This window comes from Neodiprion fabricii, chromosome 1, assembly GCF_021155785.1.
Source record: "Neodiprion fabricii isolate iyNeoFabr1 chromosome 1, iyNeoFabr1.1, whole genome shotgun sequence".
NCBI lineage: Eukaryota > Metazoa > Arthropoda > Insecta > Hymenoptera > Diprionidae > Neodiprion > Neodiprion fabricii.
In genome coordinates, this window is record NC_060239.1 from 33,646,317 (window position 1) to 33,662,345 (window position 16,029).

The window sequence follows — 16,029 nt, forward strand, 5'->3', positions numbered from 1 at the left end:
ACAACTTCTGCACTTGATAATAGAACTTAGGAGTTATGTGAGCCACTAGGTTTCGATAAATGGAAAATTGGTAATGTTCACGTCACTGAATTTGGTTTCTTGATCGTCAGGTTTAATTAGGCGGGGTACAGCTTGGATAATCTCAAGGCATACCTGGTTTTAAGAGTTTTTTTTAAATAAAATATAAATGCTTAGGGTAAGTATTTTCATTTTCTTAAAAACAAAAACTCCTAGAACTAAGTATGATTTTAGGCCGTCCAAGCTTTAACCCCCCCAGAACCTAGCTAATTTCACAAGTTTTCTCGAAAAATAATCGTTCCTCTACTGCGTTTTAGGGACAGTAAAAACTACACAAGTAGATGCATATAAATGGTTCGTTTCGAATGCTGACGGACAGCCATAACTGCACAGCTCCAGAGTGAAATGAATTCGAGTATATACTTTGCCATAATCATAAACCACACAACTTTTTATCTAAATGCGTTTTTCTACGTTACCGTTAACAAGTAAATTATTTGGAATAAAGTATTCGAACGGTAAATCGTTGTGGCGTTGTAAGTATATTACACTCATACATATGCAATGTATATGTATACATAGATTATATCTTGCACCACTTCGTCAAACCCACAAATGTGGTCAGAGAATTTGGTCACCGACGCAATTCAAACGGTTGAAAATGTCTGAAATTGTGTACTAGTTTTCCACTCACAGTTGAAAATTCATCAAATTATTAGGCCATTATACATTCCGGAATAGAAAGTCTCTGAAATATGTTTCTTTTCCACGATTTCAAGCAAAGTGAAGTATCTAAAACGGAACATAAGTGGATCGGTATCTCCGTCGAATGTATAATGTACGAAATTTCGTACCCTTGCCATCGTCTGGAGGAGTTGAAGGCGGATTGTTTTCGTGACATTGCCTTCCTGTCATTTCCGATCAGCTTATCCGGGATGGTCTTGAAATTCCGAGTTTGAAAACTTCCGATGTGTTGCGATTTTAGATATTCTTACGTTTGGAATCCAGGTTATTTCGATTTTCGGTGTTTCTGAATCTTTACACGTACTCGTTGAGCGGATTACGGTATGTGAGGATATTTTAAATTTTTGGAATTTTGCTCTATCGAAACATTACTTTTCGGTATCTTACATTTCGGAACTTTGTTGTTTCGTAAAAGTTTGATATCTTTGCTTCAATTTTCGCCACCAAACAACTCGGAAATAGTCGTTTTCGCAACTTTTCAAATTCGCAACATAAACCACGCCCTGCTTATCCGTAGAAGATAGACTCGATATCATCGCAAGAAGGTTGTATTCCATCACCCTGCACACACAAATACGTATTACAACATCATCGAGGCAAAGCGCATCCCCGTCGACGATGATCCGTGAACGTAAATCGTAACGTCCGTGCACTGCATGTATCGGAATTTCGTCCACCTCAACTTCCTGTGTCCTAAAACGCGAATCTCCGTTCTTAGAAGCGATCGCCCTGCAACCGAGCGACCGGTGCACGGATGACTCAGTGAACCGGTGAGGTCTCGGCAGTGCTACCGTGGCTGATGCAGCGTGCAGTTTCACGGCGAACCTGCAGGTACGAGGCGGGCAAATACAGCCGAACCGTCGTCGTCGGAGTTGGTCGAAGAGGAGAGGAGAGGAGAGGAGAGAAGGAGGAGATAACCGCGAACGAGAAGAAGAGTCGAAGAGAGTGCGACGCCCTCTGCGCTTGTGCAGTGCGTACGGAGGCTCGTCATATCAACGTAAGGCCGTGCAATGCGTACGCGGTAGCGAGACGAAGACGGAGACGAGGAGACCGATACCTGAGTGACGCCCGGGAGAGAAGAGGAGAGGAGAGGAACGGGGAGCACCGGCAAAATGCGAAACAATGCAGACCCTCGCGTGAACGTACCCGCGGCAAACCGAACAAAAGGAAGACGGGGATACACGCTGGACCCTGAAGGGAGGGAGTCGCCACGACGCGGAGGATCCGATACCCGACTTGAACGCGACCTCGTCCTCGTCGAATCTCGTCCTTTGGTCATTTTTTTCAACACTTTTTACCTAGTTATTGCAGATTTTGCACGAACCTTTGCGCGCGGTGCGGACGGAGTGGAATCGAATTGAATTAGAGAGAACTTGGACACGATCATTCTCTGTGTCGTGAATTACACGTAATACAGGATGCATGAGCGCGGTGAATGAAATTAACGATGCAGGGTTAGATTCGGTCGCAAACTCATTTTCAACTTCGGTTCAGTCGGGACTTATTATATCTATGAAATGAAAAAAAATAAATAAATTTGCGCAATAGATACAAATATTCGCGTGAAAACTATCGATTTTTATAACTCAAGGAAGAATTTTCCTCCATTATCAGATGATAGGAAATATTTGGTAAATAGTTTGAAACGAAACATTACACGCCTGTGTTGCGCTGTCGGAAAGTTATACAAAATTTATACTCAGCGATATCGTTAAAATATATCGCTCTTCCTTAGGAGAAATTTAATATATGGATGGGGAAAATTATTAAAAAAAAAAAAAAAAACTAGTTTCTTGTCACTTTCAGGTTAATTAATTCAGCCAGTATTTTGGTAGAAAGTGGTACAAATTGATTTTTCAATTTCATTTCCTATGCATGTTGTACATGTATACGGGCCGTGTAGATGCACACAAGATTTCTATAACAGTAATTTGATGTCCCGATCTCGACGAAGTGATTTTTTCTCCTTTTTCCATATCCATACAACTGCACTCGAACATCCGCTTTCCGGAATCGAAAAATCACTTAAAACGAGCATAAAAAAAAAGCTTTCACTTTCACAAACTTAGCTAGCCTTCGGAACTTATTTTCAATATAATTATTCGTAGCTGCCTGCGACGCATCGATGGCCAGCTATTCGCAATGAAATCAAGGAAGGAGAATATACCCGAGAAGAGAGTAATCCCAACTCCTGAAGCATAAATCGGTGAAAAGATGGCAACCCAATGGAATCGAAGAAGGAAAAGTGAAATATTAAGATTGGGAAGAAGTCGCTACATCGCGATAATAATCGAACGAGGAGGCGTGCACGTAATATGGCAAAGTCTAACCACAGCGAGTAAACGAATACGTACGACACAACGTTGTCCAAGAGATTTGAAACGGTGAACCTAGGCAGGCAGCGAGAGGGGCAGTTAATAGTAATGGAATCTAAATTGCGAATTATGATAGTCGTAACTTCCGCTGATTATCCACGCGTTCTCCATTATCCGTTTGTACCACCGAGTCATGAGGCTGTGCGGTCCGGCCGGCGCACCGTGGTAGGACCGATATCTCCGGGTTTAATCTAAGCCGTGGCGAACCGTTATTAAGCTGAAATTCCCTCGAAAACTCGACTCCTCCGTACAAAGTTTCCGGCGGAACACCCGCGCGTCAAACGTGTCACCGATTTGACGCAGCGTTGGGTACACGAGCTGTTTCACCTGAACGATCAAAAGGAGGAAGACGATACGAGCGACGTTCGTGTCGTACAATGACGGATGAGTAAGATATTGAGTCCGCAGGGTGCGTCGTCTGGTCTAGTCTGGTCTACTCTAGTTTCGGGGAGATTCGAAAGCTCCGATCAGTGTCGAATTATCCACGGACTCTCGCACTCGTGATCAAGAGCGAAGCTGAACGAGACGAAGCCGATCGTATCGAAGCCCGGCCACGATCTCGGTGCAACAGACTCCCGCACGATGCACTCGGTGTCACGCGTTAGATATCATCGCCTCGAGCTCCGCCGCGTTCGATTGATTACGGAACATTGATTGTAGCGCGACGTACGACGGCCTGTGCACAGACTCGATTATTAGCCCAGAAGAGACGAGAACAGCTTGCAGCGTGATTACGAAACTGTACTTGCAACGAACGAGTGTCGAGAGAATGAACCGCGGTTGGACAAATTAACGCGCCGCAGTCTAGCGTCGTTTTTCCAAATTTTCCGGAAATGCCGCACCGCAAAGTAACGAAGATACGTCACAACTTTCCGAGGTAAGAAACTCGCGGAAATACTTTACTTGTCCTGCGTTTCCGCAATTATCGTAATTAATTTCTAAGACGAGCGACGTGTCTCGAGATCGCGCTGCCTGTGTATTTAATTGCCTTGACGATGGCGAAGCAGAGGCAACAGCACGTATGATGCAGTCACTCGACGACATCATGCATCTCGGTGCCGACCAGACCGACGACAGCTTTCTCCACGATGCGATTCCTCGGTGTGACGTGCTGTACGCCTCTGAGTTGGATCCATCGGCTACTACACTGCATTTTACACGTATATACGTGTGTATTTTTAACAACGATCTAGATATTAAACCCTGCCGGGAGGATTGTAAGAATTCTATTTGCTGATATAACGGAAAATCGGATCGAGTTCACCGTTATACATATACACGGGGAAACGATACCGATCTATCGCCCAACGCCAATAATTATACACGTTGTATAATTATCCTCGCGCTAATCGTTCGCGATCGGTAATATATAACCTATTACTGCAGGCCTTGTAACAATCGAATGGCTTGAATTGATTTGGGTCACAATTATTAACGGACAATTGAAAAATCGAAATATTTCAATACCTAGACTTCGATTTATTTTATCGTCCAAAGTCTCTCTTATCTAGTAGAATAGATACGAATCATTTTTTTTCTCCCACTTGACGATCCTTCGTAAAATAACATCCGGTTTCGTGATTAGAAGAACGAAAACAAAAATTATCATCCCACCGTTAATACGGGTTCGGTATTTTTATTCTTTGTTTTTACCTATAACCGTGATAAGTTGCATAGCTGTATAAAATTTCGTCGAAGTAACGATATAAACACCGAGCGAAATACCTCTGGCATTATCGCGTGTACAGGAGTCGGCAATTAGGTAGCAATGCGATGACAAATTATCGTTAAAAGAATGTAACAATATCCCAAGTATCTATACAGGAAACGATGTTGAGCCTCATATATGTTATACGTAAGCCGTGTTTTTTTAGGTACCTAAACAAAAGCGGTTCGCTGAAAAAAGCTCCAGTTCTGCGTCATCGCGGTGCGACCCTCTTTCACTGTTTGCGATATTTTCGTCACCCGTTGTAACGGTGATGTATAAGTAGCTGTATTGTCAAACGGTTATTATCACCGGTGTGATTATTGATATCTTGCAACGCTCTTCTGGCGCAACATGCCGTCATTAGTGGCCGTCACGTACGTGTTTCCGACGCAGTATCGCTCAGTCACCGATCAAAATTTGCGGTTTAAAACTAACCGTTGCAAAAACGAATAATTTCCCATCAAGATTACGCAACGCGCGACATAATCCGCGGATCCGTGTACCTGCAACATGCGGTTGGATTCGATCGGCGCAAACAGACTGCACACGAGAGGCGATTGATTTGCCCGGCGCTGTCAACGCGCATGACTGATCGTTAGTTTGCCTCCGTCGAACGGCTTGTTTCATTTCAAATGCACGATTTTGCAAACGGATTTAAATTCCCTCGATTCGAGCACCGAGTCCTGCACGACTCGTCGGTATTTCGCCATTATTTTTGCAAATTTTTTTTCTCGACAAGTCGTTACAGAGTGATTTACGAGACGCTGAAGCAATGACAATTTAGATCGCGGCGGTGTCCAAATCCGTGCATTTATACTCCCGAATGATTTATAACATATGTTAATAAAACATCCGGATGCGAAATGTATTTCACATTTATTTGTAGTTTTCACTTTTGTAAAAATGATGGTCCGCAACTTTTACCGCAGAGATCAGACATCGTATAGGTATTTATGTATGTCGCGGCGATGCATAATTACCGTAAGTCCGTTTTGAATTACAAGATAAGAATTTTTTTTCCTTCTCTCACCCCTCGTTTCCCAAAACTTCAAGCATAATTCAACTAGTCACGAAGATAAATGAGTTTAAGGCGGTCGAAATTAATCGAGAGAAAGTATAACAAGATACGTATATACCTATGATGATAAGATTTATAGACGAGGGCGAGTTGCAAGAGTTGAAAATGTCCAAACGAAAGTAAAGTAGTTAATTAAAGAAGGAAGATCAATTTCAACAAGTTTATAATTCGAGTAAAAGTAGGTATGAAGATTCGATCGTGCATCGGAACGAGTGGTATAAGGTGTACGTATTAAACGTGCATACGAGTGACAATAAACGGCAACGGGGGTGTCTCTTTTATTACGTTACACGGTGTCCGGAGATAGGATCGAGGAGAAATTCCTCGTAAATCGAACCGAGTCCAAAGGTGCAGCGGCGTGCATCAGGTAAGCCACGTGGCTCGGCGTGTTGCACAAACAGAACTAGGCACTTGTAATGGAATTCGTTTGTGTACGTGAAATCCAACTAAACGTAGAGCCTCGAGTGACACGCGCTGCGGATGGATATTTGTCGGTTCGTGGGTCCGCAGTCAGCGTCCGTCGGTCTGACCGGCTGTTGGACAGGTTAGAATTAGAATTAGAATTGGTATTAGAATTAGAATAAGGATTAGTCGGGGCTGACCCCGCGGCTCGCGGTCGTAGAAAATATTAGATCCCGCGGCAATTATCTCGTCCGAGAAAGAGACGAAAGAATGGGGAATAAGAGAGAAGAAGAAGAAAAATAAGAAAAAAATGTGGCAGAAAACGAAAGCACCTCTACCTACCTCGAAGCCGGCCACCGGGTTGAGCCTTTCCGTCTTTCTTTCGCCCGGGCGATATTATCATACGCGTGCAGTGGTCATAAATGCGATTTACTTACACACCAGCTACCGCGACGTATGATTTACTCTCTCGAAAGAGCCGCGTGGCTTACACGTATCCATATGTGCATACGTACGTACGCTTATATTAAAATACCATGTGTGTATTTGCTTTCCGTAAAAATTGCTATTCAAGATTTTGACAGGCGTGTCCCTACAGGTAGATATGTATAATATTAACACGCGTATTATAATATAATCTCGCAGAGCGCAACTCTCTCTCTCTCTCGCTCTCTCTGTTTCTCTCGCCAATTTTCGTGACCGCAGGTGTAAAGTTGTACAAGCGACGTAAGAGAATCCCCGCGGTCTGCTGCATTAAAAATAATCGATCATGAAAATGCATATTTCGAAAGTTGGAGGTGAAGGAAGGAGCCTCTTCTCTCTCCGCGTCTCGACCCGACCAAGCGGACGCGTTCTTGCCGCGGTTAATTGGCGTCGTCCGCGCGCGGCCGCAGATTCCTCAAAGAATTCTTCCCATGGCTCAGTGTATCTCTGCTCCGGGTATAATCCTCAATCCTGCAAAACCGTTTCAAAAGTAAAAGTAACCCGCGGCAACAGCGACAACAACAACAACAGCAGCAGCAGCAGCAGCCGCCTTGACAAACCGCGGTGTAGGTAACAAACTCGCTCGAAAATTCTCGCAACAGTCCGAGAATCGAGTACAGCACAGGGCCACTCACCGAGTATAATTAGCAATTAAGTGCATCAGCTCGAGTCGAGAAGAAGCTGAATCGGCGCGTTGACACGTCTCTACGAAGCTTTTGACGATTCCCTTCTTCTCCTACTTCGCACTACGTCCACGTCGGTCGAGAATTTTCGTCGCGTCCTCTTCGTCTGTGGTTCTCCGCATCACGGAGATTGTATTTACTCGGTGCACGATGCGGCCTATTCTGGCGGGCCGCGGATGGAAAGGAGACGCCAGCCGCGCACCTTGCCTGTAAGACACACATTCGTGCGGATTGCCGCATGCATGCTCGTAAAGACGGTGTAACGATATGCGCGAGCGGGTATAATAACGCGATCGTATTAATGCCAACAACGGAATCGGTTGGTATACGAATACGAGAAGTCATATCTGACGGTGGCAGCGATCGGGTTGAATCTGCAACTTAATACCTCTCGCCGTTTATTTCGATTAAGCCGTGTCCCCCGATATGGTCTAGTCTGCAGACAAGCCCTCGCCTTACCCGCCTCTGGCGTAAACCCGACAAGATAATAAGCGCCGTAACCAGATTACAACGCGAACGTCAAACAAACTCCGTGAAGTTGCCCGAAGTCATCTTACTTCGTCCACGAATTTACCCGCAGCTGATACAAAAATGAAGAGAATTCGTGTACGGTTAATTAAAAGGTTCGCATCTGATCTGGCAAGAATTTTGTTTTAAAATTCAACAATATACATGTAACTGTATGGTGTACGGTACCAACACTGATAGTGCTGCGGAGTCTGAATTAATTTATGCAGTTCTAAAACCGTCCAACTCGGCACTGTAACGATCACGAACAACGTCGTTAAGATCTTGGAGATTCGTGAATGCGAAAAGAAGTAATCAACGACTCCTGCTAGACTCGAAGGAATTATTTTTTCTTTCACTTTATTGTTTTATCACCTCCGACTTGGCCGGGTGTCGGATATTCGTTTATTTTCTCTCATTAATTGATTAATTAATTCAGTTTTATAGTATACTTTTTGTTTCGCTCATGATATTTGGAGCGGTGGATAAATTTTTAACCCGCAGCTAAACGTCGATATAGTTTTAAAATTGAATCAATTGAAATTGGCCGCGATTCTCAAATGGTTGTACTAATCAATCAAGAGTTCAAGTCAGCCTGGACTCCAATTTCAAAACTCGCGTACGCCGAGATAACAAATAGCGACGAAAACGTTGTTCGTTTACCTTCTCGGCGGATAAGGTGGCTCCACTGAGACTATTGCTCAAGCGGAAGTGAAGCCACGTGCTTAAGCCTGTCTTAAAGTTGAGGACGAGTTTAAAACTGAAATCGGATTAGATTTTCGTACCATCGACGTTTGGATTTGACAACAAATAATGCGCCACTATTTTTCGAATTTGTCTACGTCCTCGAAATTCTTCCTGCTGTTGTTTCATCAACAGATCGTCGAAACCCGATACGATTTAAGAACCCGTTGCAGCCAGAGGCGGGTGATTAATTGATTCAAATATTTTCAACAAACTACGGCAAATACTTTATTTATACATTTACATATGCTTCAAGGGAATACCTTTTTTCCTTAAAGCAGAAATGAACGAAAAAATGCAGCAAGGTATTATATCACGTGCGTGAATGGCGCAAGACGTAAGAATTAGAATTTAGGTATATTTGTAGCCACAAACTGTGTAAATGTGAGCGTTCTACGTTTCAAGAATCGGAATGAAAAAAGAAACCTACGCGTCCCGATAACTGACAGTAAGCCAAAGAATATTATGGATAAACACAAAATTCAGTTTTCCTGCACCCAAGCATGACGATTAGTTTCTGCTTTACTTTCGGAACATAGGCATAATAAAATCGGGACGGCGTTTTGATTTTGTTCAGCTTAGCTCGGAGGCCGAAAAGCATGGCTAAACCCACCCACGTTGGCTTTTTCAAAAGCGGATTAGATCTAGCTCTGTTTTTTCATAAGCGGCTTCAACGTGCTCGGCAATTCGGCGAGGAGGTAATTTAATTGTAAGTACATTTAAATCGGTGGGCAGAGAGTTAAGGAAACGTTGAGTCGCGTTAAATCCGCCCACGTTCCCCGGTTGCGACAGTTGACACCCTATTTACCGCGCTCAGTGAAGGAATTAGTGCAAAGTTAAAAACGGACGGCACAATTCCGAGCGTTAAACGTTGCTGCAGAAGAAAGCAGTACTCAACTTTTTGAGCTCGAGTCTAATTCCGCCCCTCTGGCTGCAAGCTCGCGCTGCAAAACTTGCTCATCGCCGCGGTTTTATGAACGAGTTCCATTTTACCATCGACGCGGAGCAAGTTTTACCGGAGAGAAAGAGGTAGAGAGAGAGATAGAGAGAAAGAGAAAGAGCTAGTCTCTTTCTCGGAGTAGCGAGCCGCGAGGAATTCAACATCGACGCTCAAGACTCGGCGATCTTAATCTTGACCGACCCTGACACCTCGGGTTTTCTCCCACGAGTGAAATATCGTCGATTCCGGATCATATTCGCCGTTCTTCGATCCTCGAAATACTACCAAAAAAATTTCCAGTCTGGATTCTATTAGTTACCGCGACTAAAGTTGACGGCGTGAAAATTAATCGGCGCGAATGTATTGTTGACGGATTGATTACGGAGTATAATAACCCCGTTGTTGCAAAACAGTTCGATCAGAGTCGACCGATTGTAGGGTACGCACGGTGGTCTAGGTTCGACGATGTGAATAAATTGCGGGAAATCGAGAGGAGAAAACTTTATTTTTTTATAATTTTATCCCACATCAGTTTATAATGAATGGTTTATCGCCCTGAACGAGTATACAGGCCGCGAATAATCGTTCGGCCGATTTTGCCCTGGGCTACTATCGGCAGTGAAAGTAAACGAGACAGCACGACGACTGCAGAGCAGCAGAGAGCTGCGAAGGAATTCGTCTCTGCCACGCTTTGGATCAAGACCGGCGTTGAATTCGACGTCGGGTTTTAGTCAGGGGCTCGTAAAATCGCAGAAGAAACAGCGAGGTGTTGCTGTTGAAGCGCGGGTGTGAGTTACGACGTGAATTAAAACGGCGATCGCGAGTTCGACTGATCGCTTGTCTCCATCGCGCGACTGGAGTTTAAGCTGCGACGCAATCAAGAAAGCTGATAAGAAGAAAATTTATCTCTCACACGTGAATTTTTTCCCGTTGTTTAATTCAACTTTTTTCCCATACCCGCAACGACTACTTCTTTCTGTAAACAGCTATTATAAAATTGCGAGTGAAAAGTGCGACTATTTGCTGTCGGCGATTAAGTAGCGCGGCATCAAAAGTCCCGAGCATTTCTTTTAATTTAATAGCTTTTGATTAACGACGGGAATACGTACAATCAAATAAATTATCGTTTCACTTTCTAGATCTCAGAACCTGTATAGAGAAATCATAGAAGTGCGCACACGTTCGATTCGAATTTATTTCCAATTTCCAATTTCCAATCAGCTGTGCGTATAGTATCTGCACTATAGCTACCGCGTTTGCATGGATATAAATCTCCAATTTTCAACGATCGAATCGCAGCGCAATTTTAGCACGCGCAATTCAACAAATCGTTACACAATTTCCGATCAGTGGCTGCACGAATTGCGAATCGCACTCGCCACTTTATCAGCTCAGCACTTCAGTTTCTGATACGGCAATTTCGCGGATGCGGAAGTCAAGAACCTCAAATCAACAATTTTGCAAAAGATTAAAAAAAAAGCTTCTATCCAATCTTGAGAGAATTCTACGTTCAAGTATTCCAAGCCAGTTGTTGGGCTTGAAAATTCACAAAATCTTAGAATCATATAGAGAAGTCCCAGAGGTAGAAAGTCAGCAGCTACAGGTCCAGCATTCTGGGTGAAAAACGCAACTCGGATCATCCAAGATTACCGCCAGAAATAAAAGGACTGTTATGCCTCGTGCACGTGCTCAACAGAAGGGAAAAAGCTAAATTAACGGAAGTAAAGCATTGTCTCAGAGTCGAACGTTGAGTGAATCACAGAATTCTCCGAGTAGCCTTTCGCTAAACACACTGAAAGTTTACGCTGTAAAATTTCTGTCTGTTCCGCGTCAAATTTGATGGCAAAGAAACGCTGCACTGAAAAAAAAGAAGAATGATGTTTAAAATACGAAAAAAAAGATGATCCTCGCGACGGGCAGAGTCTTGCGGAGCGAAGGATCGTGTCCATTAAGGATCCTTTGCCCATAGATCATGAATATTATATGTCCTGTAATATAATATTCCCGCACGCGCGATTCGAATAACAATATTTATCAGCAGAGAGTGCAGCCCGCTGCGGGGGTTGGAAAGAAGGGTGAAGCGTGGGAGGGAATTGATCTTTTATTCATGAAATTTTTCAGTTTTCTTTTCACCAGTGACCCCCGCAGCACGGTGTAGTTGTAGGTATAAGGTACACAGCGGCGCGCGCACCACCATCGACTTTTATAACCAATAAGTTTTCGAACACGTCGTATTCTTATCCGTTGATCAGCAGCACCGCGTCGACGACAACGAAGACGCCGATGACGGGGGGCGAGACATTCCTTTGTCTCCCTGCCGCCCCCAGCTTCGTCGTATGAGCTGCTGCGGCGTACAAGAATCGAATAATTAAAACTACAAATGGTCGTTCGCAGCGTCATCGTGACGTAACTGGCTCCCTCCTGGATGTCCCGTCATTCTTCATGCTGCAGTTTTGCGCCGGTTCCACGGAGATTTGCACCTTGTACCGCATGCGGTCCGTCTAGTCCGCCTTTCCCGATCTGTGCTCGCATACGGCGCTGGCGTATGTAGGCGTGGGCACCCGTAACGCTGCCCGGCCGAGTATATCGCGAATCTCAAATAGGTATTCCATGAGCGAACCCGTCACTCGCAAACGACTCGCTGACCGATCGCTTATCTCTGCGATAGGTGTGTAACCTCCGCGTTTCGTGTCGAATCGCAACCCTGACACGATCGCTTTTGTTCCTGCAAGCCGAACATTTGCTTTGATACTATAATATGTATATTATTGATGGAAAACCGTAAGCGGGAGTCCGAATCTCAAGACGAGTCCCGATCCTACAACAGAGGAGGCGAAAACGATCCGAGACGGATTATCTACTTGCAAGTGGCGCAAAGTATACGATAAATTAACACTGGATACGAAAGTTGATTCACACATTTTTACAAGACAACAATTACTCAAGATACCGAACCGACCGTTGAAACATTGGATAAATTTAATATCTTGTCCAGAATGGGATGCCGGTGAGTTGTATAATCTACGTGTTGAAGATGCATCGTACGAGTATAATTTGTAAGATTCTTGTGGATTAACAAGACGGAGTATTAAACTCTCGAGTTAATAATATTTCCTGCGGCAAGATGATGAGACGGGTCCTAAACCGCCGCGGCCGCACGATAGTCCTTTCTTCCTACATCGAGAGAATTCTAAACGTTTCCCCCTGTCCCTCTGACTATTTCTCCCGCGAGTTGTGCCGCCTTGTTCAGCAGTATAATCTACACATGCAGCGAGTGACTCTCTCCGGTGCATACAAGTGCAGCGGCAGCAGCTTCTCGTTGTGCAAGGTGTGGGTAAAATAGCTAACATAGAACACATAGGCGATGTGTCTACGCACGTACCGACAATACACGTACTGGGCACTCGGAGGTTCTTGTAATTCCGAGGAGGCCGGCAGAATAATGCCCATGCTTGCAGGGCACGCAGTGCAGGCGTGACATCCTGCCTCTCCCTACACGTTTGGATTTTACAAAAGATTCATAATTAGAGAAGGAGTTTATATTAATATACAGATGGAGCGGTCTTTGTACTTTATACTCGTCCTCGCGTCTTCGATTCGTCCCGATATTTTAGCAGGCTCTTTATTGTAGGCACCACGTCACGTCGTCGACGCGGAAGGAATCGGCGTTTCGAAGAATCACCGGACATTGAGAATGAGAATCAAACGAGGACGCTTAGTGGCCGCGATTTTGGCCACCGTTCCGAGTCGTCTGACCGTGCAAGAGCGGCGAAATTGCAACTCTTGCGGTCTGCCGTAATATAAGATTTACACAGACGATAGAGGACGATAAATTACCCGCTGCAGCGGATTAATTTTATGGTCTTCGTGGCGATCTTTGTGGAAAGTTTACGAAATTACGATTACGAAAACTAACGACGATCATTGCGCACTGCCAAAGCCTGCAGCAACGATCGTCGAGCCAGTGATTAATCTTGTAATTCCTTTCAGACAGCTCTGATACAGTGCAGCCTCTCATGATCAGCTCTAACAACATAATTCTAAACACAAACGATATTCGGCGATAGGCGTAATGTATCGGGTGAATATAAACACGTGTGCTTCATAAAACGATAAGAAATCCCGAGTGCTGGGAGTCTGGACAGTTCAACGCGGTCAATTATGTTATTCGTCATCGATCCAACGAGACGCAATAAAAAGCAACGACGCCTGCTGCCTGAATCGAGCGCTTTGGTCCGATGTACGTTACTTTCGTAATGTAGGATAATAACAATATCTAACCAGCAAGCCGTCGCCTTTGACTGAAAAAATCCGCTTGTTTGGAATGTCTGATATAACATTACAGAAATCTTTCTTCTTTGACAAAAAAATATTTCGACTCCGACTATTTGTTCGGGCACGCGGGCTGGATTCTTGGATTAGAAAAAAAAAAATCGAAAATGATGCATATCAAAGGCATTAAGACGTCAAGCACGAGCGTGTAATGGCTGCGTACTGTAACACGTACAAGTGTAAAACGTTTATACGAGTATAGGAAATACGTATATCGCATGCGAAGGAGCAGCAGGCGTGCGTGCACGTGCCAAGTGACAGGCGACAACGAGAAAATCTACAACGTCAACGTTGTCCGCCATGCTCTTCCGGAATGCTATACGTATCACCGCTAACGACCCATGACTTTTTACACGCAGATTCAAACGCGCAGACATTATACGAGAGTTGATATCCAGCTGCAGCAGAAGCACCCGCTGCGCGAGCATGCCGGGATCATTTTATGCGATACTTCAAACCGATTATTTTCCGAGTCCTCGGATCGCCTGGAAGAATCAAATTTTCGTCTTTTTTTTTTTTTCTCTTTTTTTGTCGTTGACCAAAGCTTCTGATTCTAATCACAGGGAAAACTAATTTCGTGAAGGTGTTCCAGATTGGCTAGTATTCTCTCTTGGTCTCATAGCATCTCAACACCCGCCACCGTTAACCGGTCGTGAAATAATTCTGTTGCTCCAGATGACGATCTAATAGCAGCCGGCCTCTAGACAGGTGTCCGGAATTACCGTTATACCCGCGGTGCGAATTGCGGCAGGGAAATGTAGCAGGATTATAGATGCGAGGTTATCTCGTGACTTTATAACGCGACGCTTGGATCTCGAACCGGTATGAAAATGTTTAACGCCGCGGGAGCGCGTTATTCATGCGGAATGGAGGATGTATTTTGAAAATTGTCAAGAGCCGTAGGAACGCCGTTACAAAATTCTCTAAAACCCAACGACGTGCGCATCGCAGCGCAGCGGCTTATTGTGCAGCTGTAATACGAACCGACGCGATCGATGCTCGATCGATTAATAATAAAGGATCGATCGATCGATCTTCCGCCTCTCACATACCTCGCACAGGAATATCCACGTTCCTCCGCATTTTGAGGACAGATTTAACACCTTGTATATTTATTTCACCGCGGAGGGTTATTTATTCTTTGAAAACCCCCGGGTGTGTCGGGCGACTAACGTGAGTGGCGAGAGGAGCGAAGAGGGCGAGGGGACGGATATATAAATAAAATATCCGGCCGAGGATGGTTGTCCAAACACACAACGAGGCGAGATTCGAGCCTTCCGTGTCCGCCTCGCGTGGCAGCTGCGGCTGCATCGCATCGCGCCGTCAAGAGAACCCCCTACAGCAGCGTTATCCCGAGAGACATTGACCGATGACGGGAGGAAACCCGGGGCGAAGATTTGGCCGTAAAATACACTCGCGTATATACAGTATATATGCGTGGCTCGGCTTCTTTTCGCAAATTTGCAACCCAGAGTGCCCCGGGGGTCCAGGAGAGCCGCCGTCGCTGCTGCCGGTTCGAGTTCCTTAATTTCGTTATCTCGATCTCGTCGAGTGGGTATAATATACAAGAACGACTCACGAGCGCGGTAAAGAGTTTTTAAGGCCCGTCCTGCAGCGGGGCCAGTCTAAAGAAGAGGAGGAAAGAAGACGAAAATGGCGTCGGCGATTAAGCCCGCGGATTTAAAAGCGTTGTCAAAACGTACCCGGGCTGAAGTACAAAGAGTCCCGGAATCACCGGAAAGGCCCATCGCGTCTTCCGAGTCATCGGGTGCCGTTCGTTAGCCTCTAATCGTAAACCAGCCTAGCGATGATTACTTATCACAGAGAGCCTTTGAAGGTCCATTAGCACGTAGATCCCACGCGAGCTTCCATAATCGCTTTTCAGCCTTTCCCGACATCCCGCGTTACACCCGACTCCAAACTATGACCGAGGGTTCTCCGTCTTAACGCCTAACTAAGTATTAGGAGCGCGTTGCGTCAGCGCTGACGTCCGTCGTTGGTCCAAAACGTTCGTG

At 44.9% G+C, this 16,029-nt stretch overlaps 1 protein-coding gene across 4 annotated transcripts in view; it reads right to left on the reverse strand.

Annotated features, from left to right (window-relative positions):
- The window catches only part of LOC124187707, a 106,883-nt gene that overhangs the window by 36,278 nt on the left and 54,576 nt on the right, over positions 1-16,029 (reverse strand). The window contains exon 6 of one of the 4 annotated variants that reach the window (XM_046579761.1): positions 7,540-7,698. The exons of the other annotated variants lie outside the window; for them this stretch is intronic. Within the exon in view, the coding sequence (XP_046435717.1) occupies positions 7,555-7,698 (144 nt within the window). The 3' untranslated portion in view covers positions 7,540-7,554. Of the gene's footprint in view, positions 1-7,539; positions 7,699-16,029 lie in introns of those variants that run through there. 4 annotated transcript variants of the gene reach the window in all.